The 22217-nt window shown below is 49.7% G+C and overlaps 1 protein-coding gene across 1 annotated transcript; it reads right to left on the reverse strand.

The window, feature by feature from the left end:
• Window positions 1-4573: 4573 nt before the first annotated feature.
• On the reverse strand, window positions 4574-8663 carry LOC116190130. Its single transcript, XM_031519788.1, has 2 exons — window positions 8259-8663; window positions 4574-7897 (listed from the first exon to the last, which is right to left on the reverse strand). Exons 1-2 carry the CDS (start codon window positions 8661-8663, stop codon window positions 4574-4576), a joined length of 3729 nt encoding a protein of 1242 aa, XP_031375648.1.
• Between the last annotated feature and the right edge of the window lie 13554 nt (window positions 8664-22217).

A 22217-nucleotide genomic window follows, 5' to 3' on the forward strand; every position in this document is an offset into this window, starting at 1 on the left:
TAGGATTTAAAAATTAATTTTAGGTCGAGTTTGCATGATTAACCCGATTCACGTGAGGTTTCTTTAAACGATAAAGCATTTTAAGCACAGATCAAGAGCATATCACCACATCAAGCACGGCGAACATACAAATTTACATAACCGGTGCCGCCATGATCTTGATAAACACATACAAACATGCACGCAAACACGATATCAACGAAATCGATAAAACGGCACCGATTCATGGGAGGCGGAAAAATCATGCAAAAGCACACACGTTGTCATGCCGTATACATATAATTACAAGAATAAAATATTTAAACGTGGCACACACGCTGTCGGTCAGTGATCCAAGTAGGAAAGGGCTGGATGTCTTTGGAAAATGTTCAGGACTGATTTGAAAATTCCGAAAAGTCAAAGGACTGGTCTGCAAATTCCGAAAAACTCAGGGACTGATGTGAAAATTCGAAAAGCTCAGGGACTAATGTGAAAATTCCGAAAAATTCAGGGACTGATTTGAAAATTTCAGAAAGTTTAGGGACTGATTTAAAAATTCCGAAAGGTTCAGGACTGATCTGGAGATTCCGAAAAGTTCAGGGACTGATTTAAAATTTTCGAAAAAGTTCAGGGACTGATTTGAAGATATTAAAATGACCGGGACTTGAACCGAATTAATTCAAAATTCAGGGCTGATCTGAAAAAGGCAAAAATGACCCCGGGACTAAATTGAAACAACTTGAAAAGTTCCTTGGAGTGCTTGAAAAATTCGAAAAAATTCCTGGACTGAATGGGAAATGGTACAAATGACTGGGACTTGGCTTAAAGGAATTTTAAAATTTGGGACAGATCCAGAAAAATAAAAATGCGTCCTCTGGACTGAAATGAGACAAAATGAAAAGTTCGTAAAATCGAGTTCGCAACAAATCCGATCACCCACACGACCCAATAACGCTCATTTCACATCATATTCGTCCAAGCAAGCATTAATATTCAGAATCGGAGCCCTAAACATGCCACTAAGTCGGAGATTTACCTAGTTCGGGAAGTTGAGGGGTGATTCTGTAAATAAAAAAAATTAAAAAAAAAAAGAATTCGCCGGGGAGTTGGGCTGCTGAGGGAGAATTGGGCCGGACTGGGCCCTTGAGATTTGGACTGGGCCGATTGGGTTGTTGGGTGCTGGACTGGGCCGTCGGTGGGTCGGGCCGTGCCGAACGGGATTGTTGCTGGGCCGGGCTGGACGGCTACCGCTGGGTCGGACCGAATGGCTGGGCTGCTGGGCGGTTGGGCGGCTACCTGTGCTGGCCCGGAGAGGAGGAGCCGACGGTTAGCAAAAATAATGAAACGAAGGAGAAGAAGGGAGGCGGTTCGGGGCGGCTCGGGTGGCAGCTCGGGTGAGCTGAGGGCCGAACTGGGAGCTGAGGGAGCCGAGGTGAGGGAAAGCCGGAGAATGTGCGGAGGGAGGCGTGAGAACCGGGATCCGAATTGCGGGGGTTCGAGATCGGGAGCTGCGAGCGTCCGGACCGAACGGGCTCCGGGTTTCCGCGAAAAATCGAGCTGCGGGCCGTGAGCTATGGGAGACCGCGTGTGAGTTGAGGGATTTTTTTCGTAAACTCCCGGCCGAACTGTGAGCTGCCGAGAGAGAGAGAGCGAGAGCCAGAGAGTCCCCCCGAAAAATCGAGCTCCTCCTTTAAAAGCTCGAGCTGAGAGTGAAAAAAATAATGCCCCCTCCCGAGAGCCGATCCCCGTTCGAGCTGAGGGTCCTTCCCTTTTTTTCCCGAGAGAGAGAGAGAGAGAGAGAGAGAGATGGCGTTGCGTGTCGAAAATCGTTGGCGTGTTCAGAGGGCTTGGCGTGTGCAGAGGAGTCGGCAGGCTCGGGTTCAATCGGCACAGAGGTCACGAGTCGGGAGACGTCCCTGCAAGGAAGAAGAAGAAGAAGAAAGGAAAAGAAAAAGAAATGAAGAAAAGAGGAAGAAGAAGAACAGGAAAAGAAAATGATGAAGGAGGAGTAGCGGTCAGAAGTCACTGACTTCTGACCGTGTCCCTATTTTTTTTTTTTTTTTTTTTTTGAAATTGACGCGCGTACAAATTGAAAATTCCGTCTTCTCGATCGGACGTCGGAAATATAATTCGAGACCGCCATCACGTTCAGAAAAATTCAATGATCTATATTATGCGATGAAATTATTTTCAATCTCGAATTTTGTCCCGAATTTTGAAAATTGACGCCGATGTACGCGAAATTCGAAAACGTCCCAAATGGTATTATTATTCTGAAAAATCACAAATTTGGTGCTAGATTAGGAAAATGTGCTATCTCCAAAAAGTCGTGACTACTAGGGTAATTAATCGGAAATACTTCCCTCACGGGTGGCAGAAACGACCATTCTGCCCTTCTGAAGCCGGTTGACCAAAATTAGGTGCTGACAGCTTGCCCCTCTTTGGTTGCGTGCTCAGATAGAGGGTGCAGCCAAAGATTATGAGAAGCACCCGTTCGGTCTTGACGACTATCTGGCCATTCTCCCAGATGCAACGGACCTGTTTGCGGGAGGAAAAAGACAAAGGAGTCATGGCAAGCAAATGCAGGGCTAAAGTTCGTAAAGCAATAAATGGGAACATGAAGTCCTAAAAGCGATAAAGGTTGACACGAAGTCCGGAAAGAAATAAAAGTGAACAAGAATTTTAAAAAGCAGTAAAGGTGGACACGAAGTCTTGGACGCGGAGTCCGAAAAGCAGTAAAGATGGACACGGAGTCCTGGACGCGGAGTCCGAAAAGCGGTAAAGATGGACACGGAGTCCCGAAAAACAATAAAGATGGACACGGAGTCCTGGACGCGGAGTCCGAAAGCAGTAAAGATGGACACGGAGTCCTGGACGCGGAGTCCGAAAAGCAGTAAAGATGGACGCGGAGTCCGAAAAGCAGTAAAGATGGACACGAAGTCCTGGACACGAAGTCCTGGACGCGGAGTCCGAAAAGCAGTAAAGATGGACACGGAGTCCTGGACGCGGAGTCCGAAAAGCAGTAAAAATGGACGCGGAGTCCGAAAAGCAGTAAAGATGGACACGGAGTCCTGGACGCGGAGTCCGAAAAGCAGTAAAGATGGACACGGAGTCCGAAAAGCAGTAAAAATGGACACGGAGTCTTGGACGCGGAGTCCGAAAAAGCAGTAAAGATGGACACGGAGCCCTGGACACGGAGTCCGAAAAGCAGTGAAGATGGACACGGAGTCCGAAAAGCAGTAAAAATGGACACGGAGTCCTGGACGCGGAGTCCGAAAAAGCAGTAAAGATGGACACGGAGTCCTGGACACGGAGTCCGAAAAGCAGTAAAGATGGACACGGAGTCCTGGACGCGGAGTCCGGAAGGCAATAAAGATGGACACGGAGTCCTGGACGCGGAGTCCGAAAAGTAGTAAAGATGGACACGGAGTCCTGGACGCGGAGTCCGAAAAGCGGTAAAAATGGAATGTAGAAGCAATGACTAATGTTGGGGGACGACGCAGGGCGCCGGAGGGTGAAGGCCATGATCCGTTGGATTCGAGCTCATATTGTGCTTATGACGGTGCCGTGGCAAGCGTTGTTCGTCGCTTTTCGCAGGATTGGGCGTTGTGTGTCTCCTTGAGGGTCATCCGCTCGGATTGGGATTTCGCCTTGTCGCATAAGGCAGACATGAGTCCGTCAGGAAGAGACACCTTTCCGGATCCGAATGCTCACACCTGCACACAAGGAATAGCGGCTAACGGTCGTTGTCAGTCACGCAATACCGCTGGAATTACGATGTGCAAAGGAAATCTATGTAGCGATGCTTCGGGGATTTGGACACAGTTGCCATTTGAGGGGCGGCCGTGTCCCCGAATGTGACAAGTACTTGACTAAAAGAAAGGCTTTTTTACAAGGAGGGGCATGGCCCGCAGAGTTTTGAGTAAAGGTAAAGGGAGGGATCTTTAGGATCCTCCAAATTAAGGATACGACGATTCGACCCCATTTCGAGGCATGTCTCGAGCCTGGAGAGTCGAAGAGAGTTTGCTTGCGTCGAGGACTGCCGAACCACTACTAGCTGTAGCTTCACGCGAAGTGCCGCTGTTCTTTCGTGGTCAAGCCGACAATTGCCCCTAATTTTTGCCTAGGCCGTAGGATGAGTAACGACCTAGCGGGGTATTTTATTTGACTTTTCTCACATGAGTGCTCACCTTTTGCTACGATCGCCCCTGTCCGGGTCTGATCGCACCTCTCGGTTCCTCTAACTTTTGCCTAGACCGCCCTTTGCGGGTTTTCGGCCTAGCGAGAAATTGATTTGCGCTCTCCTTTTGCCGCGACTCCCCTTTGCGGGATTTTAAGTCGTGCCCCTCGTTCCCTAACTTTTGCCTAGGCCGCCTCAAGGAGGTTTTCGACCTAGCGGGAAAATTATTATTTTTCTCTCTGAAGTATCCTTAGATGAGAAGAATTGAATGGACAGGACACGTGCGTGACAAGTAGAAAATGTGGTGAGGTGAAATGGCACAGAGCCCAAAGGAAGACAGAGGAAGATAAGGGCCTGGACGGTAGCCTGAAACCTCCGAGAACACAAAGAAACCGCCGGATGACAAAGAGTCCATTAAGGGTAGTACTTCTTAAGGGCATCGGCATTGACCGGGAGTGCGTTTTCGGTCCCGTCCATATCGCTTAGGATAATTGCCCCTCCGGAGAAGACTTCCCTGACGACGAAAGGTCCATCATACTTGTATGCAAACTTGCCCCGAGAGTCAGGTGTGATGTGCAAGACCTTTCGTAGAACGAGATCACCGGGGCGGAATTCGCGGTGGTGAACCCTTGCATTGAACGCTCGAGCCATTCTTTGTTGGTAGCATTGACCGTGGCAGAGTGCTGTTAGCCGCTTCTCGTCAATGAGATTGAGCTGTTCGTAGCGCTGCTTCGCCCATTCTGCTTCTTCGAGCTTGGACTCAGCGAGGACCCTCATGGAGGGAATCTCCACTTCGATTGGGAGGATTGCTTCCATGCCGTAGACTAGGGAGTACGGAGTTGCCCCGGTTGAAGTGCGGATGGACGTTCGATATGCCAAGAGCGCAAAAGGGAGCATCTCGTGCCAATCCTTATAGGTCACCGTCATTTTCTCGATGATCCTCTTGATGTTTTTGTTCGCAGCCTCCACCGCACCGTTCATTTGGGGACGGTATGGTGTGGAATTGCGGTGGTGTATTTTGAATCGCTCACAAAGCTCATCGATGATCCTGTTGTTCAGGTTCTTAGCATTGTCGGTGATGATTGTTTCGGGGACTCCATATCGGGCGATGATGTCGCGCTTAAGGAAACGTGCCACGGCATTTGCGGTGACCGAAGCGAGCGTTATGGCCTCGATCCACTTGGTGAAGTAGTCAATTGCCACCAAAATGAACATGTGTCCATTGGATGCTTTGGGATTGATAGGGCCGATCACGTCAATGCCCCACATTGAAAAGGGCCACGGGGCCGCCATCGGGCGTAGCTCATTGGGGGGTGCTTTGATCTGATCGGCATAGACCTGGCACAAGTGGCAGTGTCTGACGTGTTTGGCGCAGTCGGCCTCCATGGTGGACCAAAAGTAACCTAGGCGCATGAGTTTCTTGGTGAGCATGAGACCGCTCATATGGGGTCCACAACTCCCTTCATGTATCTCTCCCATGAGGCGTTGTGCCTCGTTTTCGTCAACACACCGGAGTAGCGTGGCGTCGAAGGAACGGCGGTAGAGAGTCTCTCCGCTCAGGAAGTAATGCGCTGTGAGTCGCCTAAGTGTTTTCCTGTCCCGACGGTTGGCAAATGTCGGGTATTGGCCAGTTTGCAAAAAATGTTTGATGTCTTCGTACCATGGCTGTTCATCAGTCGCCTCGATTGTGTCGCAGTAAGCCGGGCCTTTGGCAATCTCGATCTCAAGTGGCTCGATGAGGTTTTCTTTTGTGATGCTCACCATTGATGCCAGTGTCGCGAGTGCATCTGCAAACTGATTCTTGATACGTGGCGTGTAGGTGAACGAGATTTTCTCGAAGTTCTCCGCTAACTCCTCGAGATACTCGTGGTATGGCACTAACTTTGCGTCTTTCGTCTTCCATTGCCCTAACGTTTGGAAGATTGTGAGCATTGAATCTCCGAACACTTCTAGCTCCTTCACCTTGAAATCAATCGCTGCTTGCAAGCCAAGGATGCATGCCTCGTATTCGGCCACATTATTGGTGCAGAGAAAATTAACTTTTGCTGCAATCGGGTAATAACGTCCGTCCGGGGATATCAGCACTGCGCCGATACCAGAACCGGTGGAATTCACCGCGCCGTCGAAATACATCTTCCACGCGGTCCCATCCTCCTCCTCATCTACTCGGAGGATCCCTTCGTCTGGAAAGTCGGAGTTGATCGGCGTGTCATCCTCGATGGGAAATTCCGCCAAATGGTCTGCAATTGCTTGCCCCTTGACTGATGTGCGGGGCACATACTCGATGTCGTACTCCGTCAGTTGACAGCGCCACTTTGCAATGTTTCTCATGGAGGATGGGCTACCAAGTAGATATTTCAGGGGATCCGCTTTCGACAGCAAGCGGATAGTGTGATAGAGGGTGTACTGTCGAAGTCTCTGCATGACCCACACCAGTGCGCAGCACATCTTCTCAATCTCCGGGTAATTGGATTCCCCTTCAGTAAACTTCTTGCTCAGATAGTAGATGGCATGTTCTGCGCGTGTGGACTCATCTTCTTGTCCCAGCATGCACCCCAATGATTGCCGGCGCACCGTCAGGTAAAGAATGAGAGGTCGACCTGGCGTGGGCGGGACCAACACCGGCGACTGAACTAAGTATGTCTTAATATCGTCAAAGGCCTTCTGACAATCGTCGTCCCATTCAATTGCTGCATTTTTACGAAGCAGCCGGAAGAGGGGTTGACACTTATCTGATAAGTTCGCGATGAAACGCGCGATGTAGTTCAGTCGTCCTAAGAAGCTCCGTACCTCGCGCACTGTTGATGGCGGAGGTAACTCCCTAATCGCTTTCACCTTGTCAGGATCGACCTCGATGCCTCGTTCGCTGACCACAAATCCTAGCAGTTTTCCGGATTTCGCGCCGAATGTGCACTTGGCCAGGTTGAGCCTAAGCTTGTACTTCTTGAGACGTTCGAAGAGACGCCTCAGATTGACGAGGTGATCCTCTCCCTCCTTGGACTTTGCGATCATGTCGTCGACGTAGACCTCGATCTCCTTATGCATCATGTCGTGGAAGAGCGTAACCATTGCCCGTTGGTAGGTTGCCCCGGCATTTTTGAGCCCGAAGGGCATGACCTTGTAGCAAAACGTGCCCCACATCGTGATGAAAGTCGTTTTGATCTTGTCGTCTTCAGCCATCCGGATTTGGTTATACCCCGAAAAGCCATCCATGAAGGAGAACTGATTGTGGCGCGCGGTGTTGTCGACCAAGACGTCGATGTGAGGCAGAGGGAAGTTGTCTTTAGGACTAGCCTTGTTGAGGTCCCGATAGTCGACGCAAACCCTGACCCTTCCGTCCTTTTTCTCCACGGGCACGATGTTTGCCACCCATTCAGAGTAATTGCAGACTTCTAGGAATCCCGCATTTATCTGCTTGACGACCTCCTCCTTGATGCGGAGGAGAAGGCCGGCTCGCTGCCGCCGTAGGTGTTGCCGTTTGGGCGGGAAGTTCTCTGTATCGAGTGGGAGAGAGTGCTTGACTATCGACGGATCTAAGCCCGGCATGTCGGCGTAGGACCAGGCAAAGACCTCTTGGTACTCCTTCAAGAAATCGATCATCCGAGCTCGTTGTGTTGGATCGAGGCCCGTCCCGATCTTTAGCGTGCGAGGTTCCTCTTCAGTGCCTATGTTGATTTCTTCTGTTGGCTCAACTGAGGTGAGTTGACGGTTCTCGAGGCGGTGCAAACTCTCCTCTATCTCAGGCACTCGACCGTCCTCGTCGAGCCCTTCCCCGAAGTATATGGGTTGGGGCTCTTCGAGGAGTTCTTCGGATGGGTTCGAATCGACGCGTCGAAGATTTGGATTCGAGTGGAGCCTGGAAATTTAAACGAGTCGTCTTAGAAATATTTAAAGTGCTGCGAATGAGTAAGAGAGAAGGAAACGAAGGAGACACGAGAATTCAAAAATGCATGTAGGGATTTCATTGAAGGTGGGAACATTGATGCCATAACAAAAACCCCTCTTCCGTCGTGTGGCTTATGACTTTGCCGACACGCGGGAAACATCGTCTACAAAGATAGCCTTACACATCGGCGATTACAGCCGAGTAGCGCGGGACTGAGGTCCAGTTGTTGAGCTCCTCATTCTCCTGCGCGAGGCGGATGTAGACCCCTGAAGGAGTCTCCTCGGTGACGGCGTATATGCCTGGCAGATCGACAAGCGCGTCGTCTAAATCCGAGGAGGGGCCGTCAAGAGTACCTCCGACGATGTGCTGTGATCCTGAAAAGAAGTGGGAGAGTGGCGGAACTGGGGTGCCCCTGTTGATCTTCCCGTAGTACGCTGCGAGACGGTGGAGGCGCTTGCCTCTACGGGCTTCAATAATCTCGTGGTAGGAAGGGCGAAAACCGAGTCCCCTCCTGTTCTTGTACTCTTCGATCTCGATTGGGCGGTTGATCCCTTGCCCACGTGCTCCGAGTCCGGAACCCGGAATGTAATTATGGCGCAGCAAGATCTTCCCCACCATGCGGTCGGCGCGGGACGGACCGGCCTTTCCGTAGTCTCGGATGACGGAGATGGTGTCGAACGAATGGAAGGGGAGGTTCTGATCGTCCCCAATACTGATATAGGGGACAGCCGTCTCCTTATAAATCGCATAGTCCTCCTCACCTTTGACCGTGATGAGTCGCTCTTCCACGATGAACTTAAGCTTTTGGTGCAAGGTGGAGGGGACTGCGCCCGCAAAATGGATCCATGGCCTCCCGAGCAGCAAGCTGAAGGCATTGGGGATGTCGAGCACCTGAAAAGTGACATTGAATGAACATGGACCTACCTCGATCAGAAGGTCGATCTCTCCGTTCACCTCTCTCCGCGAGCCATCGAAGGCTCGAACCGCTGTCTTGCTTGGACGAATACGATTCAGATCCACATTCATCTGCTTCAGGGTGGAAACAGGGCATACATTGAGAGCCGAACCATTGTCGATCATGACCCGGCCTACCACGAAGTTATTGCACTTACAGACGATGTGCAACGCCCGCGAGTGTGCGTACCCTTCAGAGGGAAGCTCGTCATCCGAGAATGAAATATTGTTGGAGAATATCGAACCAACGGTTTTTTCAATGAGATCTGGAGCCGTCTCCTTGGGGACCTGTGCTGCCGTCAGGACCTTCAGGAGCGCTTCACGATGTGGCTCCGAACTTAAGAGAAGGGCGAGTAGTGAAATGTGGGCCGGAGACTTGCCCATTTGTTCCACAACCTTATACTCGCTTGCCTTGATGATCTTCATAAAAGCCTCGGCTTCCTCTTCGGTCACCTTCTTTTGTGGGATCGGCGTAGCTTCCGGGGCGATTCCTAATGTCGCAGCAGGCGCCTTTCCTTTGTTCGCGACCTCCGGGTTTTCATACACTCGTCCCGAGCGCGTCACGCCCATGACGCTGAATTGACGCTCGAGGTTCCCGACACTCCCTTCGTAGGTCCACGGAACCTTGCTATCTTGATATGGCTCTCGTGCGGGGACATCTATCACGAATGGGGCGGGCGTGGCATCAAACCCCGCGTACCCTATACCGATTTCCGCAGGCACATATTCGATTACGAACGGGGCGGATGGCTCCTGCCCGGTCTCGTACTCCCCTATGGCGCAAACACTGATCATGTTAATGCTGGGTCCCGAGCTTGACCCGTGATCGGGAAGAGGATTAACTTGCACGTTCGGAGGTTTGACGGCGTTGAACGTGAGTTGTTTGCCATCAATCATAGCTTGGATCTTCTCCCGCAGCTTCCAATAATCGTCGGTGGTGTGACCGGGTGCGCCCTGATGGTACTCGCAGTGCCGACTCTGATCCTGATTGGTGGGGTCGAAATCGGGGTTAGGTGCTACTGATTTAATCCTATTGCCTGCGAGGAGTTGCCGGTATATGTGGGAGAGCGGGGCCGGAAGGGGTGTGAATTGTCTGCGCCGCGGCGCAGTGCTTTGTTGGTCCTGCGGGGCCGGAGCCCGTTGCACCGGCTGAGGAGTTCTCGAAGCCGGAGGCCTGCTTTGTTGGATCGGAGGGGGAATAGGTGTTGGGAATTGGTGTATGCCCTAGAGGCAATCTATCATCAGTTCTGTAATATGACATGTATTTCATTATATTACGAGGCATATCTGTTATTGTGTAGATTGCGTTAAATATGATTTTATACAATAATGTCCTTGGAATAGTATGTTCAATAGGCATCAAGTGTGACTTGATTGTGAGATCCTATAATTACCGAACATTATTCCTAAATGTCCATAGTCAAAGTATTATCGTTAATTAGGACAACGATAATACGGTTAGACTATTGTGGGTGTTGATTGATGACCAAGTCTCACAGGTCATGGATATGGAGATATCAAATCACATCACATGTATACATTAAGAGTAATGTGTATTGGACTGATCCGCCATGAGATTGCTACATGGGTTGTTACGTGACTGTCATTAGCATATCTCAAAGTGACTATAGTGTAATGGTCCTTTGACTTGAGGTCACCATGGATTCCTACGTCTAATGTCGTATATTTTGATACTGTCAAACGCCACCGTAACAGGCTGGTTATAAAGATAGTTATTGGGTATGCCACAAAGCATGGAAAAGAATGTGAGTGACCAAGATAGGATTTGTTCCTCCTACGAAACGGGAGCGATATCTCACGGCCACTTGGTGGTTAAGTCTAAAAGTGTATGCATACCCAAATGAGTCGATATAATGATATCGAGCTCATTTGTTCTGATAGACTTACCCGGTAAACCAAGAAAAAGAGATATTGAGCCATACAAGGATGTCATCGACCATGCCTTGGGCTCAATAGAGATATAGAGGACAAAGGGATTATATTACACGGTAGCATAGGTCACAAGGTTTGTCAAGAAATTGACTTTCCGATTACTTGAGTAATAGTGATGCATTGCTAGATGCCGCTCACTGTTTGTAATATTGAAATAGAGATTTCGATATTACTGTCAACGTAATTGGGAACCTACAGGGTCACACACGACGACTAAATCGACGGGATATTTTGAAACAAATAAAATCGTCTAATAGAGATTATACGATTTAAGGTGCGACCGATTAATCGGATATTTAATGAGATTAAATATGTCGATTAATTAGACTCGATTTATTAAATTCAATAGCCCACAAAAGTAATATACATAAATATATATATGTTTGTATGTGTCTGTGCACGCATGCAAATACATATATATATATATATATATGGCTATATGTGTATGTATATAAGATACAATTGGGATCCTTAAATCCTTTTTGTCCCACACCGGTCAAATGGCTTGAAATCCTTTCCCCAAGCCATTATATATACATGGCAGTGTATTGAGATATTAGATATAGATAACATACAACATATATGCACGTGTATATATGATATACATGTATGTATATAAAATGGGATTATTGAGTTGAATTGTTAAACTCATTAAGTCCAATTAAGTTTAATAATTCCGGGTGTCGCACCGGTGTTTCTTTCGAGTGTTGGCCGCTAGCACCGCCGATTTCGAAGACTCGTCGACAAAGTCGGTGTGGATACCGGTAGAGGCGTCACGCGTGGGACGCTCGGTCGACAATTTTAAATATTCCAGGTACGCTTTTATTTACTCTTATTCTTCTAGTAGGTCTTGGAATTAGTTTCACGGGTAGGAAATTTTGAATTTCTGTTCCTTTTTCGCTTCCTTTGCGCCTCGTGGAACTAGCAATAGGGACGTAATTGTGCGGGGCCGGCAACGGAAAGGAGGCCGGCGGGGCGGAATAATATACTTGTTGCGCTGGGAGTTGCTGCTGATAATGCACCGGAGGTGGGGCATACGCCTGAGTGGTCGGTGGTGCGGGCGTGTAATTGATGGAATACTGTTGGAGGGCTTGGCGCCCTGAGTTAACAGCATTGACGGACGCGTCTTTTCCTCTCCTGTTTCCCGCGGAGGGTGTCCCAGTAGCAACCTTCTTCGAGGACTCTCCCTCTTTCTTCTCGGCCGGTCCTTCTATCTTGCCGAGCTTAACGCCGATATCAAGCCTCTTCCCGGCGTCGATAAGGTTGGAGAACGAAGACGTGTGAGCCAACAGGTGCAAGTAGTAGGCCCCTTTGAGGGTAGAGTGGAATAATTGGATCTGCTGCGCCTCACTGATCGGGGGGACATGTTTCGCCGCTCTAGCCCTCCACTTTACTGCGTAGGCCTCGAAGCCCTGATCCTCGGCCATCTCCATTGTACTGAGCTCCAACAGGGTCGGGGGCGTTTCTGCACAGTACTTGTACTGGTCGATGAATTTGCCCGAAAGGTCCGTCCATGTAGGGATATCCGCGGCTTTCAGTGACATGTACCAATCAAGAGCCGCTCCCGCCAAACTGTCCTGGAACGTGTGGATGACGAACTCTTCGTAGTCCCAGTATTGCAGCATCTTTCCCCTGTAGTGACGGAGATGGTGACGGGGGTCGGTAGTGCCATGGTACCTTTGGAATTCAGGCACCTTAATCTTCGGGGGCAGCCGCATACCCGGAAAAAGACTCCAATCGCAATCGCCGGCATCGAGGCGAGGACCACCTGATTGTAAGGCTTTGATGTTCTCTTCCATCTTCTTCAATCTCTGCTCCTGCTCAGTCCCCATTTCCGGGAGAAAGTTTGTCGGTGGAGCTATGGGGACAGCCTGGGTTGGCGTGCCCGGTTCAGGGATGGGAATGTTTAGGGGAGGTAGAGTTGGGTAAGAAAGGCTGATGTGGGGTTGTGGAGATTGGAATGGGACAGGCTCGGCTGTGTGAGTAGGAGCGTGGGGGCTCAGTGCCGGGAAGACCATCGGCGGAGGAGCCGCGTAAACCGGTGCCGGAACCGGTATGGACATCGGCGGCGGTACTAGAGTAGTCGGGTTCGACGGTGGAAGAGGAATGGCTGCCGGGAGAGTCACCGATGGCGGAGGGACGTTGGCTGGGAGGCCCGCCGGTGCGTGTATCGCAGGCGCTTCAATATCTTCCGAAGCATGGGTCGGCGGGACCCAAGGGTTTGGGTCGACTGTTGGCCCGTACCCCGGAGGCGGAGTAGAGTTCGAGGAGGTGCGGTTTGGAGCTCTGAGTAGGGCCATGAGCTCGGTCATGTCGGCAGCCATCTGATTGACCGTGCCCCTTAATGTGGAGATATCGCCTTCCAGTGCGACGATGCGGGCCGTATCCTCTGTAGAGGTGGACGGTGCTTGGGCTTCCGATGTTGGGACTGGTGGCGGGATTTCTCCCGAGTGTACCGGGGGTGTGCCTGCAGGAGTTAGTGGTGGCAGTGCTTGAGTCATGGACGGTTGATAATAAACCGGCGTCGGTGGAGTGTTCTCCTCGGAGCTAGCAAGCTGATTGTTCTGTGCCATCTTCGATTGCAGACGAGTAAGATAACGGTGTGGCGCCAGTTATGGTTACCTGTATTAACAAGTGTGTAAATATCTACGCAAACGAGTTACGTTCTAAAAATAAAAACGTGTGACATAATAAATAAGGGGATGACGTGCATGAGATGCATGGATTTGAAAACTAATGTTGTCACTCGCATTGATTCAAAAGGTTTCTAAGATACAATGCAATTAAAAACAAGCCTTAAATCGTTCTTCCACCGCGCTCAGGGTGCGAGTGACTGTTGCCGTGGAGAGCACCGATTCAGGTGAGGGCCTGGTGGAGGCGTCTATCCTAAGGGGTGCGTGGACCTCCACGGGCTCTCTTCCTGAACCTCTCCAAGGCGACATTCGCTCGTGCCAGCTCCTGTTCGCGCCTCTGCAGCTCGGCGCGGGCCTGGGCAAGCTCTCTCTGTAATTGTCGTTGATCCACAAGCTGCTCGTCTTTCTCTGTGACTTCCCGACGAAGGTGATCTCTCTCGGCCCTGAGGTTAGCAAGCTCTGCTTGAATGGCCACGTTCGGGGTGAAAGACACTCCCGTTGGTCCGTTATCTTCAGCTCGTGGAGAGTCGGCGAGATCCTCGTGTGCTGTAGGACCCCACCGATAGAAACGGAGGACATATTCCTCGGTAGCCTGGAAATCCTGTTCTTCAAGGGTTGGATGCTCGGGGAAATACGGACGCTCGATGACCACGGTTCGCCACGCGTCCAAAACCCGTTCGATGTCTCTTTGGCGATCCACGGATGTCTGATCCTCCCGCCAAGTGTGTTCGAATTTAGCCCGTGCCGTGTCCTCGGGGACTGTCTGCAGGCTGCCAAACTGCCTCATCACTCGTGCCGGAAAATATGTGGTGGACCCCGCATGACTCACGAGTGGTACTCCGTTAAAATCAGGGCACCTAAGGGTTGCGGGTCCGGGTGGCATCCACGCGGCTCGCCACTTAAAGCCCCTAGGTGGTATTTCGCGAAAAATCTTGATCCACTCGGAAACCTTGCGTTCTTCCACACGTATCAGAGATAATAACTGCGAAATGATCGACCCCGAGCGACTGAAAAACAGGACTGGCCTCACGAGACCGAAGGGGTTTGCATGACTTTGAAGCCACATTTGTAAGAGGATTGGGGACCCTCTCAACCTACGATCAGCTGTTCGTGTGATGCGGTCGAGGGACCGGATAGTCTCGGCCACTAGGCCTACCTCATACTCGCGGCCTCCGACCACTTGGAGGACGACGCTAGCTAAGGTTGCGTCTATACGATCAGCTGCGCGAGGGAATAAAAGAGTCCCAAAAATCAAAAGTAAAACTGCATGACACAAATTCTTTTGGAAAAGATCCCCTTGGACCACGCGTGATTGTGAATCGATAAAACGGAGTAGCTTCGCAGTTATTATCTCTGTACCGCCGGAATATGCGAGTTCGGCCTGCAGCGAAGACCTTTGCACCCCGAGTAGGCGCGAAACTAGAACTGGTCGAGTAGTTTGGAAATTAGGCTCCATAATTCCGTGAGTGACTGTGGTCCGGCCGATGAGGGTCCTATACTCCTCAATAGTGGGCGCGAGCTCGGTGCCCTGGATGTTGAAGACGGCGTGTGCTGGATCCCAAAACGTTACAGCAGCTCCGAGAAAATTCCAGTCTACCCGACGAGCGGACAACAGAGGTACATCTCCGACGAAGGTGGTGATGTAGTCCTGATCAATTCGGCGCAGACTTATCCATATGCGGTTGATTTCGTCCAGTGGTGGTGTGATCCTGTCGAGGCGCGGAAAGGAGGTCGGGCGCGACATCCCTTACCAAGATGAAAGGAAAATCGACTTAGGACTCATCAATGCGAGTGACACCCTAATTTTGAAAATTATATGATGTATGCATGCGGAAATGTAAATGCCCACGGCTTAATTGAATTACAAGGTGTATGTACATGTTTCTCGAAATTGGAAAAGACTCAAATGGCGCGCAGGCCGACTCAATGGACTGTCGTTGAAGCCGAGTTGGAGGATGGCATGAAGCTCCTGCAGAATGCATGGTTTTAGTGCTACAGGGACCGTGCTACGTAAGGATGGGGGCTCTCGACTCAAGGGTGTTAATTCCTTGAAACCGAGCGGGATTCTTTTCAAGGCCTAAACGGCAGTCGAACTGCGCGCCGTACCCCTACTTCGAACCCCTATCTAACCTATGCTCCTATTACCGGTCGTGGGACGCGACCCATAGGTACCTAGAAGCTAGTATGATATGCAATGCATGTGCGGGAAATAAAGTGCGTTAAGTAGATAAGCGGGAAATGCGGAAAGCGGTAAATAAACAAGCAAACAAAGCAAGCGGGAACGAGCCCAAACCCTCTAAGTGTCCCCAGTGGAGTCGCCAAGCTGTGCGCACCCGAATTTCATCTCGTCGGGGCACGCGTGCGCGCGCCTATGCAACGCGGCTTTGGGGTGTCCACCTTCCCGGGGACGCGCGACGGACGCACGTGAGAAGGAGTCGCCACTTGCCATTTTACGACCCGAAGGTGGAGGGCCGGCAAGTTACCCGGGTCTAGGGGTACGGGGTACACCTAATTGCTAAGGCATATGGTCTACGAAACCCAAGGTTCCGAATTCGGGGGTTCTGTTACATGCGAGCCTATATCTCGCGTTCCCTATCGGTACTCTAGCTTATCTAGGCTTGCCATTTTAATTTAATTACCGCTTAATTAAGTTCCGCTCATCTTACGCGTTTTGACACCGTAAATTCGAAGGAACACTCCGACCGTCCACTCTCCGACCGGGATTCTTACATGAATGAATGTACAATATAAATCCTTACATTGTCCTCTCAAATAAATAAAGTACAAGTTACGACAACTGAATCCCGGTCGAATTGCATTCGGTTATTATTCCACTCGTGCTCACCGTGTGGTTTGAAAAGACCGAAATTGAAATTAAGTTGCGCGCTCAGTGTTAGGGGAATTGAACCCCGTGATCTACGATTGGGGGCGTTGGACCCCCTATGAATCGTGCCCTAAAGGATCGGGCTCGATCCGCATGACAAACAAGTGCAAGAATGTTAACGAGCGGACATAAATAAACAAGCAATGGGATCTTGTTATTGCCGAATTTACGTGAATTAACCAATTATTAACCGGGGTATCTTGGCATACAAATCCTACCCTAAAGCAAACAAAGTAGGTACAAGGTGTGAATCGATCAAGGATCGCCTCGGGAAGGTATTTCGCATTTGGCATTATTTTATGAGGACCTGACGTACGTGACGTCTGTTGTCAAGCCTAGTGTTTGTGGGTTATTTTTAGGGTTGTTCTATGTTGTGACACTACGGTTGTTACAGGTTATTACCGAACATTGATTCCGCCTGTACATCCTAAAACCTAGTGCCTATCCCACTATTGCCCATTTTGTCTTAGCCAAGTATACAATTAATCCGGTATTTGTATTTTGAGCCAATCCACCCGAACTAACAACCCGAGACTATGCTAGAATAACAAAAACTCATCGGTTGGATAGGGCGGGCTATGCAGATGAACCTGCGCCTAGATAGGTAGCCCATCCCTACCCTGATACCGCATGTTTCTCTTATTCTAACCCTAGGGGGGTGTCGCTAGGTTGCAAATAGACGATTTTGCCCTTGAGATAAAAATTGTTTTCGGAAAAGAGAGATTACGCGGTGCGGGCCACCTTGGCCTGTGACCGGCGCTAACCGATCCCCTGGACCTTCCAGGGTTGTCAAGAACCCTAAAAGAACCCAAAGATCGGTTAATCTATCCGGAAGTGATCTAAGAAGCACTTCCACGTCCCGACCTGAGTTTCCTGAAATCAGGTGAGGCCTCGAATCAAGACGCGCAAGTCCTTCCTAGACATCCATGTCACATCGAACTACGTGTCTCGAGTTTTATAAAATTTGCAAGTTTTGAAAAGGGCACCAACGCATGTTTGCAACCTATCGACGCGTGTTACCGGTTTATTACCAATTCGTACAAAATTATTAGGGCCAAGTGAATTAATTAATCGTGTGAACGTCCAATTACCCCGTTAGTGAAATTATTGATTAAATTAATTAATGTTTTGCCAAATGCTCTAAATATTCGGGTTTCGGACCGTCGAGCCGATCATTGATGGACCGTCCGATGCGAATCCTAATTCCCGATCGCCTTAGGATTTAAAAATTAATTTTAGGTCGAGTTTGCATGATTAACCCGATTCACGTGAGGTTTCTTTAAACGATAAAGCATTTTAAGCACAGATCAAGAGCATATCACCACATCAAGCACGGCGAACATACAAATTTACATAACCGGTGCCGCCATGATCTTGATAAACACATACAAACATGCACGCAAACACGATATCAACGAAATCGATAAAACGGCACCGATTCATGGGAGGCGGAAAAATCATGCAAAAGCACACACGTTGTCATGCCGTATACATATAATTACAAGAATAAAATATTTAAACGTGGCACACACGCTGTCGGTCAGTGATCCAAGTAGGAAAGGGCTGGATGTCTTTGGAAAATGTTCAGGACTGATTTGAAAATTCCGAAAAGTCAAAGGACTGGTCTGCAAATTCCGAAAAACTCAGGGACTGATGTGAAAATTCGAAAAGCTCAGGACTAATGTGAAAATTCCGAAAAATTCAGGGACTGATTTGAAAATTTCAGAAAGTTTAGGGACTGATTTAAAAATTCCGAAAGGTTCAGGACTGATCTGGAGATTCCGAAAAGTTCAGGGACTGATTTAAAATTTTCGAAAAAGTTCAGGGACTGATTTGAAGATATTAAAATGACCGGGACTTGAACCGAATTAATTCAAAATTCAGGGCTGATCTGAAAAAGGCAAAAATGACCCCGGGACTAAATTGAAACAACTTGAAAAGTTCCTTGGAGTGCTTGAAAAATTCGAAAAAATTCCTGGACTGAATGGGAAATGGTACAAATGACTGGGACTTGGCTTAAAGGAATTTTAAAATTTGGGACAGATCCAGAAAAATAAAAATGCGTCCTCTGGACTGAAATGAGACAAAATGAAAAGTTCGTAAAATCGAGTTCGCAACAAATCCGATCACCCACACGACCCAATAACGCTCATTTCACATCATATTCATCCAAGCAAGCATTAATATTCAGAATCGGAGCTCTAAACATGCCACTAAGTCGGAGATTTACCTAGTTCGGGAAGTTGAGGGGTGATTCTGTAAATAAAAAAAATTAAAAAAAAAAAAAATTCGCCGGGGAGTTGGGCTGCTGAGGGAGAATTGGGCCGGACTGGGCCCTTGAGATTTGGACTGGGCCGATTGGGTTGTTGGGTGCTGGACTGGGCCGTCGGTGGGTCGGGCCGTGCCGAACGGGATTGTTGCTGGGCCGGGCTGGACGGCTACCGCTGGGTCGGACCGAATGGCTGGGCTGCTGGGCGGTTGGGCGGCTACCTGTGCTGGCCCGGAGAGGAGGAGCCGACGGTTAGCAAAAATAATGAAACGAAGGAGAAGAAGGGAGGCGGTTCGGGGCGGCTCGGGTGGCAGCTCGGGTGAGCTGAGGGCCGAACGGGGAGCTGAGGGAGCCGAGGTGAGGGAAAGCCGGAGAATGTGCGGAGGGAGGCGTGAGAACCGGGATCCGAATTGCGGGGGTTCGAGATCGGGAGCTGCGAGCGTCCGGACCGAACGGGCTCCGGGTTTCCGCGAAAAATCGAGCTGCGGGCCGTGAGCTATGGGAGACCGCGTGTGAGTTGAGGGATTTTTTTCGTAAACTCCCGGCCGAACTGTGAGCTGCCGAGAGAGAGAGAGCGAGAGCCAGAGAGTCCCCCCGAAAAATCGAGCTCCTCCTTTAAAAGCTCGAGCTGAGAGTGAAAAAAATAATGCCCCCTCCCGAGAGCCGATCCCCGTTCGAGCTGAGGGTCCTTCCCTTTTTTCCCGAGAGAGAGAGAGAGAGAGAGAGAGAGATGGCGTTGCGTGTCGAAAATCGTTGGCGTGTTCAGAGGGCTTGGCGTGTGCAGAGGAGTCGGCAGGCTCGGGTTCAATCGGCACAGAGGTCACGAGTCGGGAGACGTCCCTGCAAGGAAGAAGAAGAAGAAGAAAGGAAAAGAAAAAGAAATGAAGAAAAGAGGAAGAAGAAGAACAGGAAAAGAAAATGATGAAGGAGGAGTAGCGGTCAGAAGTCACTGACTTCTGACCGTGACCCTATTTTTTTTTTTTTTTTTTTTTGAAATTGACGCGCGTAAAAATTGAAAATTCCGTCTTCTCGATCGGACGTCGGAAATATAATTCGAGACCGCCATCACGTTCAGAAAAATTCAATGATCTATATTATGCGATGAAATTATTTTCAATCTCGAATTTTGTCCCGAATTTTGAAAATTGACGCCGATGTACGCGAAATTCGAAAACGTCCCAAATGGTATTATTATTCTGAAAAATCACAAATTTGGTGCTAGATTAGGAAAATGTGCTATCTCCAAAAAGTCGTGGCTACTAGGGTAATTAATCGGAAATACTTCCCTCACGGGTGGCAGAAACGACCATTCTGCCCTTCTGAAGCCGGTTGACCAAAATTAGGTGCTGACAGCTTGCCCCTCTTTGGTTGCGTGCTCGGATAGAGGGTGCAGCCAAAGATTATGAGAAGCACCCGTTCGGTCTTGACGACTATCTGGCCATTCTCCCAGATGCAACGGACCTGTTTGCGGGAGGAAAAAGACAAAGGAGTCATGGCAAGCAAATGCAGGGCTAAAGTTCGTAAAGCAATAAATGGGAACATGAAGTCCTAAAAGCGATAAAGGTTGACACGAAGTCCGGAAAGAAATAAAAGTGAACAAGAATTTTAAAAAGCAGTAAAGGTGGACACGAAGTCTTGGACGCGGAGTCCGAAAAGCAGTAAAGATGGACACGGAGTCCTGGACGCGGAGTCCGAAAAGCGGTAAAGATGGACACGGAGTCCCGAAAAACAATAAAGATGGACACGGAGTCCTGGACGCGGAGTCCGAAAGCAGTAAAGATGGACACGGAGTCCTGGACGCGGAGTCCGAAAAGCAGTAAAGATGGACGCGGAGTCCGAAAAGCAGTAAAGATGGACACGAAGTCCTGGACACGAAGTCCTGGACGCGGAGTCCGAAAAGCAGTAAAGATGGACACGGAGTCCTGGACGCGGAGTCCGAAAAGCAGTAAAATGGACGCGGAGTCCGAAAAGCAGTAAAGCACGGAGTAAAGATGGACACGGAGTCCGAAAAGCAGTAAAAATGGACACGGAGTCTTGGACGCGGAGTCCGAAAAGCAGTAAAGATGGAACGGAGCCCTGGACACGGAGTCCGAAAAGCAGTGAAGATGGACACGGAGTCCGAAAAGCAGTAAAAATGGACACGGAGTCCTGGACGCGGAGTCCGAAAAAGCAGTAAAGATGGACACGGAGTCCTGGACCGGGTCCGAAAAGCAGTAAAGATGGACACGGAGTCCTGGACGCGGAGTCCGGAAGGCAATAAAGATGGACACGGAGTCCTGGACGCGGAGTCCGAAAAGTAGTAAAGATGGACACGGAGTCCTGGACGCGGAGTCCGAAAAGCGGTAAAGATGGAATGTAGAAGCAATGACTAATGTTGGGGGACGACGCAGGGCGCCGGAGGGAAGGCCATGATCCGTTGGATTCGAGCTCATATTGTGCTTATGACGGTGCCGTGGCAAGCGTTGTTCGTCGCTTGTCGCAGGATTGGGCGTTGTGTGTCTCCTTGAGGGTCATCCGCTCGGATTGGGATTTCGCCTTGTCGCATAAGGCAGACATGAGTCCGTCAGGAAGAGACACCTTTCAGGATCCGAATGCTCACACCTGCACACAAGGAATAGCGGCTAACGGTCGTTGTCAGTCACGCAATACCGCTGGAATTACGATGTGCAAAGGAAATCTATGTAGCGATGCTTCGGGGATTTGGACACAGTGGCCATTTGAGGGGCGGCCGTGTCCCCGAATGTGACATGTACTTGACTAAAAGAAAGGCTTTTTTACAAGGAGGGGCATGGCCCGCAGAGTTTTGAGTAAAGGTAAAGGGAGGGATCTTTAGGATCCTCCAAATTAAGGATACGACGATTCGACCCCATTTCGAGGCATGTCTCGAGCCTGGAGAGTCGAAGAGAGTTTGCTTGCGTCGAGGACTGCCGACCCACTACTAGCTGTAGCTTCACGCGAAGTGCCGCTGTTCTTTCGTGGTCAAGCCGACAATTGCCCCTAATTTTTGCCTAGGCCGTAGGATGAGTAACGACCTAGCGGGGTATTTTATTTGACTTTTCTCACATGAGTGCTCACCTTTTGCTACGATCGCCCCTGTCCGGGTCTGATCGCACCTCTCGGTTCCTCTAACTTTTGCCTAGACCGCCCTTTGCGGGTTTTCGGCCTAGCGAGAAATTGATTTGCGCTCTCCTTTTGCCACGACTCCCCTTTGCGGGATTTTAAGTCGTGCCCCTCGTTCCCTAACTTTTGCCTAGGCCGCCTCAAGGAGGTTTTCGACCTAGCGGGAAAATTATTATTTTTCTCTCTGAAGTATCCTTAGATGAGAAGAATTGAATGGACAGGACACGTGCGTGATAAATAGAAAATGTGGTGAGGTGAAATGGCACAGAGCCCAAAGGAAGACAGAGGAAGATAAGGGCCTGGACGGTAGCCTGAAACCTCCGAGAACACAAAGAAACCGCCGGATGACAAAGAGTCCA

The sequence above is a fragment of the Punica granatum genome, unplaced genomic scaffold (assembly GCF_007655135.1).
Source record: "Punica granatum isolate Tunisia-2019 unplaced genomic scaffold, ASM765513v2 Contig00325, whole genome shotgun sequence".
Taxonomy (NCBI): domain Eukaryota; kingdom Viridiplantae; phylum Streptophyta; class Magnoliopsida; order Myrtales; family Lythraceae; genus Punica; species Punica granatum.

What these genes read in the sequence shown, in the direction of transcription:
- LOC116190130 (XM_031519788.1), bottom strand. Translation starts at nt 8,663, where the DNA reads ATGGTGGGGAAGATCTTGCTGCGCCATAATTACATTCCGGGTTCCGGA. An exon ending in AGCTCAACAACTGGACCTCA is followed by an intron (nt 7,898 to 8,258) that starts GTCCCGCGCTAC and finishes CGAGTGCCTGAG; the next exon opens with ATAGAGGAGAGTTTGCACCG.